The 18,315-nt window shown below is 46.3% G+C and overlaps 1 protein-coding gene across 4 annotated transcripts in view; it reads left to right on the top strand.

The window, feature by feature from the left end:
• The window catches only part of LOC138299898 (polymeric immunoglobulin receptor-like), a 258,007-nt gene that overhangs the window by 106,996 nt on the left and 132,696 nt on the right, over positions 1–18,315 (top strand). For 2 of the 4 annotated variants that reach the window (XM_069238601.1, XM_069238602.1), the window contains exons 8-11: positions 7,692–7,826; positions 10,325–10,459; positions 11,400–11,525; positions 17,142–17,252. In XM_069238601.1, the coding sequence (XP_069094702.1) occupies positions 7,692–7,826; positions 10,325–10,459; positions 11,400–11,525; positions 17,142–17,252 (507 nt within the window). The remainder of the gene's footprint in view (positions 1–7,691; positions 7,827–10,324; positions 10,460–11,399; positions 11,526–17,141; positions 17,253–18,315) is intronic. The other 2 variants (XM_069238604.1, XM_069238603.1) reach the window with 1 other exon arrangement.

Genomic DNA, 18,315 nt, shown 5'->3' with positions numbered 1-18,315 from the left:
TCTGTGACACAGCATGAATCCATAGGGCTGCTCCCTCCCTGAAATGGCCTCCTGTGTGGAGGGATAGGCGGAAGTGAGGTAATTCCTCTGATGTTGTTCGCCGTGGTGGGAGGTTGTCGGGAACCGCTGTGCAGCTCCTCATTGGTTAATATTGGTCCGTATGGGGTATAGTGGCCAATGGTGATCTACGCCAGTGGTGATGGTATGCACCGCTGCTGATGTGACCGCCATTTTCCATCATATTATTCACTTGCTACCTGACCTTCCATAGAAGAGGACCTACACTGCATGTGCTGCTGTGACCTGTGTCTGGAACCTACCATGGCCCGTGTATCTGGGGAAAGGGCTCCAGCCTTCACTTCGGAGGAGTTGGAGAGACTGGTGGATGGGGTCCTACCCCAGTACGGACTGCTGTATGGGCCTCCAGACCAACAGGTGAGTACACTGTGGGCACGATGCATGTGACATGAATGCATGGAGTTGATTGTGTGAAGTCCTCATGTAAGGGGGGGATGAATGTCCTCTTTTTTGTGTACACGCTTTGTGCTGGGCTATGTGTGTGCCAGTAGTGCTGGAAACGGGTATGGTGGTCCATATGTGTAACATGCTGGGCTGTTTGTCTAATGGTGTTTTCCTGTGTGTATTGCCTCTGCTGGTCAGCACCCATCAAAAGAAGGGTATATGGCGTGCCATCGACAAGGAGGTGCGGACCCTGGGGGTCTATGGCAGGCGGAGCACCCACTGTCGCAAACGGGAGGACCTGAGATGCTGGGCATGGAAGACCGCGGAGGCCCAGCTGGGGATGGCTTCCCAATGAGGAAGGGGTGCCCGTCGAACCCTGACCCCCCTAATGGCCAGCATACAGGCAGTGGCCTATCCAGAGCTGGATGGGCGCTTGAGGACATCACAGCAGCCACAAGGGGGTGAGTACAGTTGCTATTATTACAACTTACGCCTGGTGGGGTGGTATCCAATTGGTGTATGTGTGTCAGTGGGTGTCCCTAGGCCAGGCCTGCCATAGCAGTGTAGGTCCTCTGGTGGCTAGGGTTCTGAAGGGATAATAATGCCTACCTAGCTTGTATGCATCCACTACAGGTCAGGGCTGCAAGGGTCCCAGGTGTGTTGCAGTTGGCGATGTGTGCCCCTCCTTATGCCTTGGTGGTTAGAGATGTCAGTGGTGGTGCAATGCATAGTGCGTAGGCCTGTTCCCTGTGTGTGAGGGTGTTGTCTACACCCACAGTGGTGTTGGTGCAGCCATTGACCCAGTGTATCCTTTGTCTCTCTCCACCCCTTTCTTGTTTTGTCATCCTGTCCTTATATGCATTAGCATCATCTGGCGGAAGAGCAGAGGCACCGGCGACGGAGGGAGCTGCATCCCATAGGACCCAGGAGGCAGAGTCCACCGATGCTGAGGGAACCAGTGGGATGGAAGGCGTGGGGAGCATCATGACGGAGACTGGAGGGGACAATTCAGACACAGATACCTCCTCCGATGGAAGCTTCCTGCTGGTGGCAGACACCTCTGTGGCCACCCCAGCTACAGGTACAGCCGCCACCACCCGTACCAGCACCGCCCTCCCAGCAGCCCCTCATCGAGTTTCCCATGCTCGCTCACCCAGGAGGGTGGGCATCTCCTTCGCCCCAGGCACCTCAGGCCCTGCCCCAGTTAGCCCTGCTGCCCTGAGTGAGGTGGCTATTGACCTTCTGAGATCCATCTCTGTAGGACAGTCAACCATTGTGAATGCTATCCAGGGGCTGGCAGCCCAGAAGCAACAATCTAATGCATTCCTGGAGGGCATTCACACTGGATTGGCAGCCCAACAGAGATCCATCTAGGCTCCGGCCTCCTCTTTGTTGGCAGCCATTGTCCCTGTGTCTACCGTGCCCACTCTAACTTCGTCTTCCCAGTCCCATTCTCCTCTACTTCAACCCATCCCAAGCACACAGCCAGAGAAGCATGCACACACGACAAAACCCAAGAGTGGCACAGGCAAACACAAGCACCACACTTCATCCCACAAGCACTCACGCAAACACCATCCAGGTGCAGACACTACAACATCCACTGCCTCCACTGTCTCCCCTCCTCCTCCTCCACCTCCCTCCCAGTCACATCCACACACACACCAGCATGCAGTACATCAGCATCTACTACCATCATCATCACCACACCAAGCAGAACACACACCTCACTGGCAGACACCTCCACAACATCCATGCACACGTCTCTTGTGTCCTCACCCACTGTGTCTGTCCCCCCCAAAGTACATAAATGCAAGCACTCAGACACCCAACAGCCATCCACCTCACAACAGTATACAGCCCATGCACTTGCACCCAAATCCAGCAGACAGACACCTTCAACAACCACTCCCTCATCCTCCACTCCCATTCCTTCTCCCTCTTCCCACCCAAATGTCCCTAAGAAACTTTTCCTATCCACCATTGACCTCTTCCCTACCCCTTACCCCTGGCCTGCACGTATGGCCAGGCTGTCAGAAACCCAGCCAAGCACCTCAGCCACACAGTCCACGGGCCCAGTTCCATCCGCACCTACTCATGGTGGAAAGGATTCCAGGACACATATACTGAAGGGGAAGGAGCCCAGACCAGCAGGCAAGAAGACCAAAGAGTCTGTACCAGCACTCAAGAAGGGCAAGGAGCCTGCACCAGCAGGCAAGAAGGTGAAGGAGCCTGCACCAGCATGCAAGAAGGTGAAGGAACCTGCACCAGCAGGCAAGAAGGTAAAGGAGCCTGCACCTGCCACCCGAAAGGGTAAGGAGCCTGTACCAGCAGGCAAGAAGGACCAGAACCCTGCACCAGCAGCTGTCATGGAGCCCCCACCAACAAGCATGGTTGTGCATCCATCCGAGGGTGCAGGGGATGTGCAGGAGCCTCCCACCACCACCAGCACCACCACACTGCAACCATCCGAGGGTGCAGGGGATGTGCGGGAGCCTCCCACCACCACCAGCAGCAGCACCACCACAGTGCAACAATCCGAGGGTGCAGGGATGTGCAGGAACCTCTCACCACCTCCAGCACCACCCAAGTGCAGCTGTCACCGCCGGTGGACGCAATGTGATCCTGCCTCTATGGGCTGCTGTGCGGCCTGTCCAATCCAGGAACAGTGGGCAAGACACCCACTCAAGAGACTGTGGCCTATCACTCCCCAGGACAAAGCACAGGGCATGTTGCCCCCTCCAGAACCAGTGGGTGAGACTGTGGCCCATCACTCCCCAAGACAAAGCACAGGGCATGTTGCCACCTCCAGGACCAGTGGGCAAGACACCCACTCGAGAGACTGTGGCCCTGCACTCCACAGGACAAAGCACAGGGCATGTTTCCCCCTCCAGAACCAGTGGGAAAGTCACCCACTCGAGAGACTGTGGTCCTGCACTCCCCAGGACAAAGCGCAGGGCATGTTGCCCCCTCCAGAGCTAGTGGGCAAGACACCCACTCGAGAGACTGTGGCCTTCCACTCACCAGGACCAAGAGCAATGGGCATGTTGCCCCCTCCAGAACCAGTGGTCATGTTTCTGCTCCCGGCTGAGGTGCCCCCCCCGTGAGGTGCCTACCTATTTGCCAACCGATGCCCCTGCAGTGTTCTCTCCATATTGATACAGGTGACAAGTGGGGCCTTGGACTTTGCCCTGTGGCCATGTGGCCCAGGCGAACTGAGGACTGGGCAGTGTCTCTTTTTCTGTACATTTGTACATTGGCTAAGTTATTTTTATACTGTGTTGATATTATTACACTTACTTCGGTAAAATCATGTTGTTCTTGCATTATTTAACTGATTTAGGGGGATCTGGTTGTGTGTATGGGGTGTGTGTATGGGGTGTGGGTTGTGTGTGTGTCACTCTCTTTTTCCTCCCCCTCCCTTGTGTGCTAGGCGGCTGTACTCACCGTCATCGTCTTCACCAGCGTTGGTCTTTGTGGTGAAGCAGAATGTAGAATATCATTGGAAATACATGCAGTTCGGGTTCCATGGCGGCGTGGTTGTTCCCTGTGTCTCCAATGGTGAGTCCTTTCACTTCTGTGCTCTGTTTTTGGCAGGCTTTTGATGTCATTGGTACTGCCCCGGAAAAGGTGGCGGTTTGCAGGGTCTAAATATGGTAGGCGGAACTCTGACTTCCGCCTGGCTGTAGGCGGCTACCGCCGTGGTGGCTATTGTTTCTGCCCTGGCGTTCGGTGTGGTACATTGGCTGTCTTTCAGGGATCTTTCTGCCATGGTCATAATTTGGTGGTAAGTACAACCGGCCTGTTGGCGGTATTACCGCCACTTTATCACTGACTGCTAGGGTCGTAATGAGGGCCTTAGTCATACTTTTACATTTTTGCTGTAAGACGTCTTTAACAATGAAGGTGTTTCTAAAGTTAAGCTGTGCAGGACACCCTAGCTACTTCCTTTCATTAACTTAAATTAAATTAATGAACATGGCTCATCACTAACATCTTTTTAGTGATGAGTCATGTAAACAGCAGCCCAGTGCTGCTGTTGACCAGAGGGCCATATGTAAAGGTCAGGAGGGGTGCATACGACCCCCAGTACTTTGAGTATCAATAAAGTAGAGTGCAAAGCAGTACTTCTAGTCCTTGCTCCTGCTTCCAGCCCCTCCCCCTCCAGACCAGCAGTGAGGCTGTTTTTCCAGCCACATGAGGTGATTGCATGAGTGCTGCCCATGCTTTAAGGGATCCATGCACTGATGCAGAGTACGTCCATCTAGAGCTAGCTCATCAGTCCCATAAGGAGTTGAGCACTGACACATGAAGATAACTATACAGATAGTAGATGTCGTCGGGAAATTATTACAAAATTCTCATGGCTCTGGTTTCTGCCTGCTTTTTCTACTCATGAATCTCTCTCCTGTTCTTGCCAGTGGTGTGTGCATCGCAGAGAGAAGCATGGATTTTCTTTGCTATGAAGGTTCTTACCACATGATGGTAGAGCGCGCTGACCACTGCAGTAGGTGACGAGAAGTTTGCAACTGATCGGCTCAGACTTAGTAAAGATTTTTCTACTTTACATTTTCCCATACTTGACAAAAGACCTGATTCAGACAAGAGACGTCCGCTTTTTGAAGCCAAAAATTGCTTTACTGTAGCTGTCTCCTGCCTGAAAGTGTTTCTGTTTCAATTAAAGTTAGTTGGGAGAATACAATCCCCAAATTGTTTCTAAAATCTCCCACTTTCCTGGTCTAAAATGTTGGCATGTACGATTTCCTTTATTAAGAATGAAGGTATGTGTTTACACATCAGCATTAGATAGGCTGCTTCAGTGCCCCTAAGCAGGAATTCAAACTGACTGAAAAACACAAATAAATTTTTTAAAAAGCTGCAGATATTCAGATGAATGAAAAATGTACTGGGAATCCCAAGCTTCTTACTAGCTTTTGGGTTTGCTTACCTTACTAGAGGGTGGGATCTGGAACCTGTTTGAAGAAGCACTGCTCCCCAATTAGTTAGGTTACTGAATCCAGAAATTATACAATGATTTTAATTCCCTTTTTTGAGTTGGTTTGAAGGGCACCTTTGAGTAGTTTTTACCTAGTCATTCAATATGTGGTGCCAAATAGAGGTTAATAAGCCAAAGGAGGCTCGACCAAGATGTCTTGCTCTAGCTCAGATCAAGGTGCTACTGCATTCCCCTTCTACCTGCCACCCAGTCTCTAACTTCATGCACTATCAATTAAAGACAAAACATTAACCTTCGATTTAAAAAAGGAGAGAGAAGGAGGTACAAATCTAGTAGCTGAATTTCACAATGTAAAATCTGAAAACAAGGAATCAATCCCATATTACTAGCTTGACCAAATTGTGTGATTCTAGACAATTTTTTTTTAATTTCACTGTGCCTCCTTTTTCTTCATTATTGCTTCTGAGAAGACCTCGAAATACATGATTCCAGGAAACAATTATATTTTTGCCTTAATAGACTATAATGTTGGTCCATGTATAATTAGAGTCTAGGCAACATATTGGATGCACATCACTATTGATTATTCTTAGTTCACAAGTAGCATTGTCTTCACTGCAGGGCACCCTCTGAATGCTTCTAAGTTAATGTTTAAAGACCGTCACTTTAATAAATCAATCTCAATGTAGTGATATGATCAGATGTACTAAAGTGAATCACCAGTGCATGTTTTAAGTAAACTTTTTGAAAATGTATCATATATAATGCACCAAGAAGCTGAAAGCGCCACTCACGGTTATCTAGTTACGCTGGGCCAGGTTTAAGTCACACGTTTTAAAAATCTGCTACAAAGAAATAGGCAACATGGACAAATGTGAAAGCAAATCTGTTGTAGTTTACTTAATTCGTCACAAAGAGGCTGCATTTTAAAATATCTTACAGGGTTAAGCAATCTGCGGAGGAGACCTCTGTGTGACCAGCCATTCTGAGGGGATTTCTAATAGCTGTAAAATAGCTCTGGTGTTTGATGACATTCTGCGAGAGTTCTGTGTTTTGTCCAATCACACTTTTGATTCATAAAGTAGAATAGAGGGTTATTGTGCCTCCTGTAAAGAACATCATCTAACATGCAGCTCACAGGTTTGTTTTGTATGTAAATAGGTAAGTGGGCTTCTGCTTTAGACACTAACATCATTTTGTTACTTCCAGTTCATAGTTACAATGCTGTTAACATAGCATCGTGATCTATTTACCAGCATAAAGGGGCTGAATGCAAACTGTAAATCATGGGCTTAGATCATTTTTGTTGTGTTTTCACAGTCTTTTGTTAGTCTAAGATTACAAAGAGGGGTTCATCTGGAAATTAATATTATGTTGTTAGCAGAGACAACCCAAAACCTCCACTTTATGTTTTACATCTTGACTTTTTCTTGGCCTTTCACTCCTAACATATATTGCCTACAAGTATGAGCGATATGTGATTCCTGCACCTTATAACCCTCATTGTCTTAATTAAAATTTCCAGTACATAAATGTACACATTAGTATGATTTATTGTGTGTCTGTATGCCATGTGATGTAAAACTACTCACCCCTACAATGGGATGGGGAGCACTAAAAAAGAACCAAATAAAAAATAAATGTGTGGGTGCCTTTTAAATCTTTATAAAGGTAATTGCTCATACACACAGATAAATCTTGCATTTTTGCAGCTCGTTCATATCTCTTTCACAGGTGGGGCTGAACAAAGTCAAAAACAAGTCATAGATTCTTCAAAGTACTTGTGAAGACAAAGGCTATGTTCCTTTGTTTCTTTCCATTGCATTGGCATCTAAGTGTTAGGCTCCAGATGGCTCCCACCCAAAATTATCTCAAATCAGACTTTTATTTGTGTCAGATGTAATTGAAAATAAGAAAGCTCCCTTTCTGCCTGCCAGTTCTTGCACTGAATGGAATGCCATCGACATGCAAGTGCTGCTCTACTGTGTCCCTGTGTCAGAAAATGACACCAGTACAAATTGTGCATAATTCCCTGAGTCAGCTGGATCTGGGATCTGGCCCAGAAATGAAGTGGGATCTGGCGTTCTTCCCCCTATTTTGAGGGTAGTGAGATTGGTGTTTTGGGGATGGCTGTGGCAAAGGGCGTTCTATGTTCTGAAAATACATTTATGGTATACTTAATATATAGAACAACATGCCACACATTAAGATTACACTAAATTCGAATAAAACAAATTACAGGGTGTGCTTTAATTATCTATTTGTTCAGCAGTGTCAACAGCAGCATCAGTACTTGGGAGTCAAATGACCGCAAGATCTCCATTTCCAAGCCCTGTCAGCATGGGGGACAATTTTTCTCCAAATTACGGAATTACCATGGGAACTGCTGACATTGGAGCTATGCAAGGTGGGGCCATTAGTACAGCTGTGAACGCTCTTTGTTTTTTTGATCAATGCCTACAATGAGAATCTCTCAGTGCCTCATTTGCCATGCGTTTAGTGTTTAAAAATGTAGTTGAATTCAGAAACAAACATAGGCAAAGCCATTCGTTTTTTCCTTTCAAATGGGGATACACAGCTACTGGCTTTTTGCTAATCCTCTTTTTCTTTCAGATGGCTGCAGTGCATGTACATGTACATAGCTTCCATCTTGTAGTGTTTTTTCTTTAAAAAATAAAAATGAACAGCATTATAAGGTGACAGCCATGCATGCACACAAGATTAAGTCAGATTGCCTGTGTCAACTGATTAGCTTGAATCAGAAGAGAGGTGTATGTGAACTTCAATGGTGGTTAATGCAGATAAGGATAATTTGTCTGGGAATTATCCACAATGTAAAAAGTGGACAAGAGATACTGTAAAAGTTCGAGCAGGACGTTCTTAATGAAGTAAAGTTTGCTAATTACCAACATGTTAATGGGATAATTGGCTGTCTGGATGAGGAGAAGGGGGCTAACAGCATTCAACGGGATGCTGGAGTCGAATAGCATGCCATGTTCTCAGTTGAGGGAAAATGACATAGATGCTTTGGTAAGAAGACAATTTGATGAATAATGGATTGATTGAACTGTGATAACAATGCCAAGGTGGACAATTACTGCAAAGATTGCACTGTAGTGTCTGTGTGAAGTGCTGTAAAATGTTTTAGAAAAATTAGGATACAAGAGAGTTGATTATTGTGAGACAAGTGAATGAAGATAGATAGGTGTGAGAGAACAGTTCTTTGGGAAAGGAGTGTACCAAAGACAGGCCACACAGGATTGAGTGAATTGTGGCAGACGATCTTTCCTTTAAATGGTTTTGGAGAAGTGGAGTTGGGATACAGTGTGGTAATTTGATCGAAATAGAAGTTGGTTTGTGTGTGAAATTCCTGTAGTTTGCTTTGGCATAATTATGTGAAATTTTAGAAAAATTACACAAAATGACACATAATTCAGTCATTCAGCACAATAGTTTAGTGCAAATGTTTCCTGATGTCAATTTTGATACGAGGATGCATTTTGTTGTAGAAAAAATAGCACAAAAAACAGAAGCGGCATGACCAGCAGCAGCTCACGTTCAGGCTGTTCAGGTTATTATTGTGCCCTTGCAGTCAAATTTAGCCGTGAACCACATGTACTTACAAAAAGTGGCATAATGGAATAATTTCGTGAATTTGAAATGGGAAAGCTGAACTGGGCACATTTGAAAGGAATGTTAGAACATTGGAATGTTGGTAGCTCCATTGAAAACAATGGAGTGCTGCGGGCTTTTACAGGCCGGTAAAAGCCCGCAGCGCCAACATTCCAATGTTCGCTTTGTTCACAGCAACAGCTGTGAACAAAGCCTCACGGAGCCCGAGGGGATTTAATCCCCTCGGGCTCCGTGAACATTTTTTTTTTTAATAGAATATTCTGCCCTGAGTGGCAGAATGTTCTAATAGCCTTAGAACCCGCCGTAGCGGGCTCTGCCGGCTATTAAAGTCCCTCTCCCTTGTTAAATGCCCTCGCCTTCGGCTCGGGCATTTAACGCGGGGGGGGGGCCTTTAATAGCCGGTAGAGCCCGCTACGGCGGGTTCTAAGGCTATAGGGGTGTACAGAAGAAAAGGAGGTAGAAGCCAGTGATTTACATGCACTATAATCCAGAGAGGACACTACCATTAGTTTTGTGTGATAGCTACTGGGGCTGGGTTTGAAAGGAGGCCGTGTGTCTTGGTAGCATGGTGATTCAGTATCGCCAAGAACTGTCATGATTGTGTTAAGGGGGTATTATGATCAAGATAATTATCAAGAGAAGGCGGCGATAGTGGTTTGCTGAACACACTTCCTCTTAGTGTCTAATAATAAGTGGGCAAGTAAAAATGTACTAGATGAAAATATGGGTGGTGCAGAATGGATAATTCTGCCCTACTACCGGAGGGCATAACACTGTGGTGACACAAAATATTCGATCAAGGTACTCAATTAAGAGTACATCTGATGAAAGGGCTTTGCATTTGATCCTTTAAGGTGTGGATCAGAGGAATAATGCTGCCCTGGGGTGGAAGGGAAGATAGACTAAAGCAGGGACATGTTAATTAGTGAGCAGAGACAGAAATTTGGCCTAAAAGAGGGATTGAAAGAGTTTGCTAGATGGATTGAGATAATGGATCAGTTCAATGCGGATTTACTGGACATCGACAGGGATTGACTCATGCATGTTCTCTAAGGCCCTAGTAGTTGTTGCTGGATGTGTGGTTAGTCGAGGAATGGTCAGTAGTGAAAGATGCTGCGACATAGAAGCAGAATTGAAAGTCAGATCCACAGGTTTGCCAAGAGATAGGCTAAGATCAAATTGATTGTTGGTTAGGGAAGTGTTATGGGGAAAGTGCAATCTGTTAAAAACAATAATTTCTTTGTGCTTCGTTGGTTTTTCTAACCTCCGTAGGGTCGAGCTTCATGGTCCCTGCGAGTAATCTTCCTGTGAGCTTTGCTTCGGCTTCACAAGATTATGGCAAAGATGGCACAAGGTCTCCTCTTTTCGAGGTCTCCAGACGAATCATAACTGAAGGAATTGCACAAAGTTAGTCACTTGTTTATTTTACACTTAATTGAAACTTCACAAAAGTACGAGCGAAAATTCCAGCATAGTTATTTCTATGAATGCAGATTTCTGGTAAGGCTGCCACAACAAGAGACTGAGAACAGGTAGTCAGAGCTTACTTACTCTGTGTCTGATGATCACCTCACTTGGATCCGTGTCACATCTGCCTGAATCTGCTACTCCTGCGGCCACCTCTTCTAAAGGGGAAACCTGAACAGCACTCCTTTCCTCCCCCTTCCACACGTGGGTGAGGGGCTTTAATGAGCATCTTGTGTGCAGCTCGCACTGGTGCTGCATATCCTGTAAGCAGGGCTTCATTTCTAACATAGTAGTGTCTGTGACCAAAGACGTCTCAGAAGCCTGTGGCCACTGCTATGGAATGCCAGGGTTGCCAAATGCTAAGTCTGCGTAGTCTTGATTAGGTCTCAGGCCTCTTTCATTCAGCACCAGACTATCTGTACCTTTTTATATCACGCTTGTTTTTCATTCCTCCTTTCTCCCTTTGTTAGTCTTTCTGTCGTCCTCTTCCTCCACCTCTACCCATTTTATGTTTTTCTCTCTGTTGCTCTGGGTCAAAGCCTTATGATGAAAAAAAAGTGCCATTCTGCATAAATGAGTCCCGGTAGGCCCCACTTGAAACCACCAGCCAAATTAAATATTGGCTGTTAAGTGGTCTGGGCAGCAATGTAGTGCGCCATTCCAGAGCTTCCACTTAGATCTGGGGTCTGTTGTTTCTCTTTCATTTGACATGTTGTACAAATTGGCCTTGAAATGTCAAGACAAGGACAGAATGGGCTAAGGGGGGCAGAGACACCTGTTAATAGACTGTTGCTGAATTTCTTTAAAATACAAACCCAAAACCCTCATAAATCCGTTTTTTTCTCACCTTTCCTCTTCATATTGTTAATCCTTCACTTAGTCGTGTCAGGCACTGCGAGTGAAGCATCGACGTCCGCTCCTGTCCCAAGTGCTACCATGGGGTGGCAAAGCATGTCTGAGCACATCAAATGGACCACTGCAGCAGCTAAGGAAGAGTCTGTAAAAGGTGGGCTTAGTCTACTAAATGAAAATGTTACCCCTTCTCCAAGTAATAATGTGAGGGCATTTTTATTTACAATCTATATTTTAATAGACTTGCTAAATCACACAACTTCAGCTCGTTTCACATGTTCAGCTGGTCAGGAGCTTTTATTACAATCAGTGGAGGCTGCCACTCAACGGGGGTGGTGGGGCAAGGGGGATGGGGTGAAAAAAGAAAAAAAAAACATTTACCTGGAGGGAGATGCATTTTTATCTGTTAGAAATGGCCTCTCTGCAGGGTCACCCCCAGATATTTTCCCTTCCTCCTCTTCTTTTTGCTGACTCTAGGACTCTGGACACTTTACCACTGCTAACCAGTGCTAAAGTGCACGTGAACTCTCCCTAAAAACATGGTAACATTGGCACATACACATTTGACATATTTAATTTACTTGTAAGTCCCTAGTAAAGTGCACTACATGTGCCCAATTTGTGCTACTAGGGGGCCTGCAGCACTGGTTGTGCCACCCATATAAGTAGCCCCTTAGCCGTGCCTCAGGCCTGCCATTGCAAGGCCTGTGTGTGCAGTTTCACTGCCACTTTGACTTGGCATTTAAAAGTACTTGCCAAGCCTTAAACTCCCCTTTTTCTATATATAAGTCATCCCTAAGGTAGGCCCAGGGTAACCCACAGTGCAGGGTGCTGTGTAGGTAAAAGGCAAGACATATAAATGTGTGTTTTATATGTGCTGGTAGTGGAAAACCCCTAAATTAGTTTTCCACTGCTATGAAGATTGCATTTTTCATAGGATACCATTAGGGCTAGCCTCATATACTGTTTGAGTGGTAGATTCTGATCAGAAAGGAGTAACCAGGTTATATTTAGTATGGCTAGAATGGTAATAGAAATTCCTGCTTATTGGTGGGGTTGGATTTTATATTACTATTTTAGAAATGCCACTTTTAGAAAAGGAGCATTTCTCTGCACTTAAAACACACCTGTGCCTTACACCCTGTCTCCAATCAATGTCTGGGCTGGGCTGGTTAACAGCTCCCTTGTGCATTTTACCCAGACAGCAACAAATACAGGATTCTCAGTCACACCTGCACTAATCTGCATACTGAATGGGTCTTCCTGGGCTGGGAGGGTGGAGGGCCTGACACTTACATTTCAAAGGCATGTGGCCTGCCCTCACACAATGGGCTGCCAAGCCCCCTACTGGGACCCTGGCAGACAGACCTGTACTGAAAGGGGACGTTGTGCACTTCAAAACCACTCTTTGAAGTCTCCCCCACTTCAAAGGCATTTTTGGGTATATAAACTGGGTCCCCGACCCTACCAAATCAGACACTTCTAGACCTGAACCTGCAACCTGTCAAGAGGAAATGCCTAGCTGCCCAAAGGACTCATCTGGACTGCTTTGCTGAGAAGGACTGCTGCCCTGCAATTGCCCTGCCCCTTTGCTGAGAAGTGCTCTCCAAGGGTTTGGATTGAGCTTGCCTCTTGTTTTCTGAAGTCTCAGGGCCAAAGAGACTTCATTTCGTCAGGAAACCCCTTGTGTGCTGCAAATTGATGCACAGCCTGCCGGAAATGATACACAACCTGCCTTACAACGCGAAACTCACGGCACAGCCAAATTGGAATGACGCAGCCCGACTTCACCTAGTGAAGAATCGATGCAGCACCTACCGTGCGACAGAAAATTCAATGCATCGCCATACCGGATCGACGCAACACCTGTGACTTCATCCCGCATGCCCAGGATTTCCCCGCATCGTCCCTCGGCGGCAAAAAGATCCCTGCATTGCAGTAAGGAACTAAGGCTGTGTTCAGGAAATCGACGCAAAGCCCCGTGCAGCGTGGAAACAAACAACTCATCGTCTGTGCCACGCTTGAAATTCTGACGCCCAGCCTATTTTTCCACGCATCTCCTCCTCTGCGATCTCTGTGCATGTTATTTTTGATGCAAATCAGGTAGTTTGTGCAAACTGTTGATTTCTAAGATTTAAGATTCTTTTTAATAGCGCAAACGTGATATCTCAACTTGTGCTAATTGAATCTTTATCATTTTGACCTTAATTTAACCATATAAATATCATAGATTTTTCTAAAACTGTGTGGTGTATTTTTGTGATGTTTTCACTGTGTTACTGTATGATTTATTGCACAAATACTTGACACATTGCCTTCTAAGTTAATCCTGACTGCTCAGTGCCAAGCTACAAGAGGGTGGGCACTGGATAATTTGGATTGTGTATGACGTACCCTGACTAGGATTGTAGTCCGTACTTGGACAAGGGTATATACCTCTGCCAACTAGAGACCCCATTTCTAACAGTATCCCCTCTGTCCTTATCTTCTTCCTTGATGCACATAAGCTCCTAGCCAGTCACGACCCTGGTGTCACCAGCATGACAGCAGTGTTGTGATTGGTCTGAGCAGCCTGCTTCACGATCAGACAGGTAGTGGGAGCCTGGGCATGTTATCCACCTGGCTGTGTAATACAGCTGGGTAGAGAACATAAAATCCCTCCTGCCCTCTCCCTGCAGCCCAGCCCCCCACCCCTTCTCCAAGGAACAATAAAATGATAATAATGTAACGTTATTCTCATTTTATTTTTTCTTTCCCAGAATCCAGTGGGTGACAATCCTCAGCCTTAACAGAGGAACCACCCCTGAACACAATGGTAGAAGACTGTGTGAATTGAAAACCCCTGAGCATATCCAACTAACAAGGTGTGGGGGCTAAACACAGTTAATGACCATCAGGGTTTTACAACCTTCCCAGGACATCGGCGGCAGACTTTGAAGCCTTGGTTTGTCTTTCTTAGGGGGGGTTACAGTTGCTCATGGGCAGTGACCTGCAGAAAGCCCCACCTAACCTACATATATTAAAGATTTATTAAAAAAGAAATCCAGATCTTAACCCCAGAATTTCTTCCTAGATTTAGGGGGTGATTCTGACCGCGGCGGACGGCGGTCGCCGCCCGCCAAGCGGTTCCCGCCGAAAGACCGCGGCGGTCATTCTGGAATTCCCACTGGGCTGGCGGGCGACCGCCGAAAGTCCGCCCGCCAGCCCAGCGGGAAACCCCCTTCCCACGAGGACGCCAGCTCAGAATGGAGCCGGCGGAGTGGGAAGGTGCGACGGGTGCAGTTGCACCCGTCGCGATTTTCAGTGTCTGCAAAGCAGACACTGAAATTCTTCGTGGGGCCCTCTTACGGGGGCCCCTGCAGTGCCCATGCCATTGGCATGGGCACTGCAGGGGCCCCCAGGGGCCCCGCGGCACCCCCTACCGCCATCCTGTTCCTGGCGGGAGACCCGCCAGGGACAGGATGGCGGTAGGGGGTGTCAGAATCCCCATGGCGGCGGAGCGCGCTCCGCCGCCATGGAGGATTCTCAAGGGCAGCGGGAAGTCGGCGGTACACCGCCGACTTTCCGTTTCTTGCCGCGGCTGAACCGCCGCGGTCAGAATGCCCAGCGGTGCACCGCCAGCCTGTTGGCGGTGCTACCGCCGACCTCCGCCATGGCGGTAATTACCGCCAGGGTCAGAATGACACCCTTAGTCTCATGGTGACTGGAGCAGTGTTCATTGAGTCTGAGTCATCAACACAGAAATTCTGCTTCTGTGTGTTTTACTAAATTGAGAATAGACAATTTGTGTTAAATTCCCATGTATGATATAAAAAGTAAATGGGATTGTGGTAAAAGGAGGCCGGGGGGGCTTGAGTCTTCAACACAATCATAGTTCTAAACCCATCTAAAGTGAGCAAGCGTGACCAGTGGGTGTAGTGTGGGCATAAAGGGTGTTGGGGATGGCAATAGCAGAGGGTGTATGATAGAAAGAAAGACATTCTTGCTATCCTTAGTGTATTGAGCAATATACCACAAGGTATGTAGTTTACTAAGAGCACTGAACAAAATGTTAAAGTGGTATGGCGAGGTGCCAACTGAATGAGCAATGGATTGAGTGAAGTGTGCTAAAAATGCAAAGGTGGGCAAGTGGTATGGCTATAGTTGATTTGAAATATTTTAGGTAGGCATCAGATATAAAGGAGTGGTTAAATATTAGTGTGAGGCAGCAAGGTTCAGGGCCATATGGCCATTCTCTTCATACAAAGACAGGCAACGTCTTGGGGTTGTAGCGGAATTCCAGTGGTCAGAAAATATCTGTGGGTGATAGTAAAGTTGAGATGGGCATATTTGATAGAAACAGAGGTGTACAGATGAAAATGAGCTAGAGCCTTCTGTGCACTGTAAAGAGAGGACATTGCAATTAGTTTTGTGTGGTAGCCAATGGAGCTCACATTGAAGGGAGGATGTGAGTCTTGGTAGTGAGAGGATTCAGTAGAGCCACAAACTGTCTGAGGGTGTTAAGGGTGTTATGATCAAGGTGCTACATCTGCTAAAAGGACTTTGCAGGATGGTCGAGGTTATCCTGCTTTGGGGTTGAAGGACAGCTGGGCTAAAACAGTAGCAGTGGTAATATCAACATAAATGGGACCCACAATTGAAAGAGTCACATTAGATGGAATGGGATAATGGGATCAATTTAAAGTACATTCATTCAACATGTGCAGGGATTGAGACATGCATGTTTTTTCTCTCTCTGGTCCTAGTAGTTGTTATTGAAGCTTGGGGACATCAGTGTTTAGGGTGTGGTAAGTGGAAGAATAGTCAGTAGTGAAAGGGGACTGTGCCAGAGAATGAAAAGTGAAAATCAGATCAACAGGTTTGCCCAAAATAGGCAGAGAAGAGATTTTTTGTTTAGGGAAGGAACTAGGGGGAAGTGCCATCTGTTTGTGACTCTTGCTTTTCTAACTTCCTCAGAGTTGAGAGTCACGGTTACTGAGAATAATATATTTCTTTGAGTTCTGCTTCTACTCTGCAATATTATGGCAGAGATGGTGTCAGGTCGTCTATCTTCGAGGCTTCCAGAGGAACCATCACTTAAAAAATAACCAAACATTAATTGCTTTTCACTGTGTGTTTATTCAAAATTGCATACAGAATTTCTGAAATGTTACATAAAAGATAGATCCATAATGAAGGCCTGACAAAGGCACTCAGTGTAGTCGTTTTGATGAAGTCAGGTTTCTGAAATGTCCTTCAAAGCGACTACTCAGCAGCCTGCTAGAAATCAAGTGGGCAGAGGTGACTTAAACCTTTTCTACCTCACTTCAAACCCTGTAAAAAGGCAAGTATTTGCCACTCATACAGCCCCTCATTGGAAGGGGCAAGCAATAGTGCTTAGGTATTCACAAAATTTTTCCCAGCGGCCATAATGTTTGATCTGTGATGTGACTGAGAGCTGCATTGATGCCAGCAGGGTGAGGGTAAGTTGCAAAGTCCCTATAAAAAATGTCAGTATTTGCATTCATGTAGCCACTTATCCAAAGAGGCAAGAAATAGAGTGTAAAGCAGTACTTCTAGCCCTTGCTCCTGCTTCTAGCCCCTTCTCCAGACCAGCACTGAGGATCTTAGACAGACTCCAGCCACATGAGGTGATTGCACTCCATAAGGAGTTGACCACTGACACATGAGGATGACTATACAGTAACTGATTGTCTTTGAGAAACAATTATAACATTCTCATTTTCTTCCTGCCTTTCTTCCTCATGAATCTCTCTCCTGTTTGTGCCAGCGGTATCTGTATCTCAGGGCGAAGCTTGGACGTTCTCTGCTATGCAGGATCTTACCACAAGGTGGCAGAGCATGCTGAGCACTGCAGCAGCCGAGGAACAGTTTTCTAAAGGTGGGCTCAGACTTAGTAAAGCTTTTTAGGTCTTGCCTAGGCAGCGCATGTGCATTTGCTCTATGGGCTTTTCCCAAGCCAAACTCATGCCCATCGGTTTTTATTTGTTCTGATTCGCTCTTTCCTGTGCCTTTTAAATGTCTTGTTTTTGCGTGGTTAATCATTTATATGTGTCCCTCCTTTTGGTGTGTTTCTGACGCCCCTGGACACTGCCCCTGTTATATGTATTACTTCTCTACTCCTGATTTAGGCTACTTTTTATGGACTATTTTTTTTCTTTTATTTGCCCAGTTCTTTTGTTTCAGTTGCTTATCTGTTCTTGTGTGCCACTCCGTAAGGGTGTGTGAGAGCCGAACACCCAGCTATCTGTGAGATGGCGAGGTCATTGCTTGTAGTGAACAATCCCTTTAGTAGCTTTTACTACATCTGCTTCTGTTCAATAAAGTCTCAATGTAAAGAATTGTGAACACTGGAGGCCTCTCATTACTATACAGTGCTCTACAAATTTGATGAGAAAGGTAAAGTTAAAATGATGTGGGGTGATGTGACCCTCAGAACTTGAATTTTTGTCATCCAAGATGATGTGTCTGTAACTAATTACCAAGAGAGTAGCCTGCTAAGCAAATGCATCAGCGGTTCTCTCTAGGTACAAAATGTTCATGTGGGACATGAAGCTTAGTCTGCAGGCTCCATAGTGCTCCAGAGTGTCTGGAGGCATGTCTGTTCTCAGCTGACTTTCTGTGACTTTGAATAATTTTGTATAGAGAGGGGGAGGGAGTCATGCTTGTCAGGATGCACAAAAACTTCTTTTGTGCTCTGTGAATGGAGAGGTATTTACACATCTTCTTCCTAGAAAACATTAAGGGGGTCATTATGACCTCAGCGGTCGGCGGTAATATGGAGGAAAGTACTGCCAACAGGTTGCCGGTACTTTCCTCCGTGTTATGACATTGGCGGTTTGCCTTCAGCCAAACCGCCACTACACCACACCGATCACCACGGCGATAACAGCTGCCGGGCTGGAGACATCAATCTCCAGTCCTTGGCCGTCACTTGCCCTCCT

The sequence above is a fragment of the Pleurodeles waltl genome, chromosome 6, assembly GCF_031143425.1.
Source record: "Pleurodeles waltl isolate 20211129_DDA chromosome 6, aPleWal1.hap1.20221129, whole genome shotgun sequence".
Lineage (NCBI taxonomy): Eukaryota > Metazoa > Chordata > Amphibia > Caudata > Salamandridae > Pleurodeles > Pleurodeles waltl.
The sequence above is the reverse complement of the archived record's forward strand: the minus strand, read 5'-3'. Positions and strand labels throughout refer to the sequence as shown.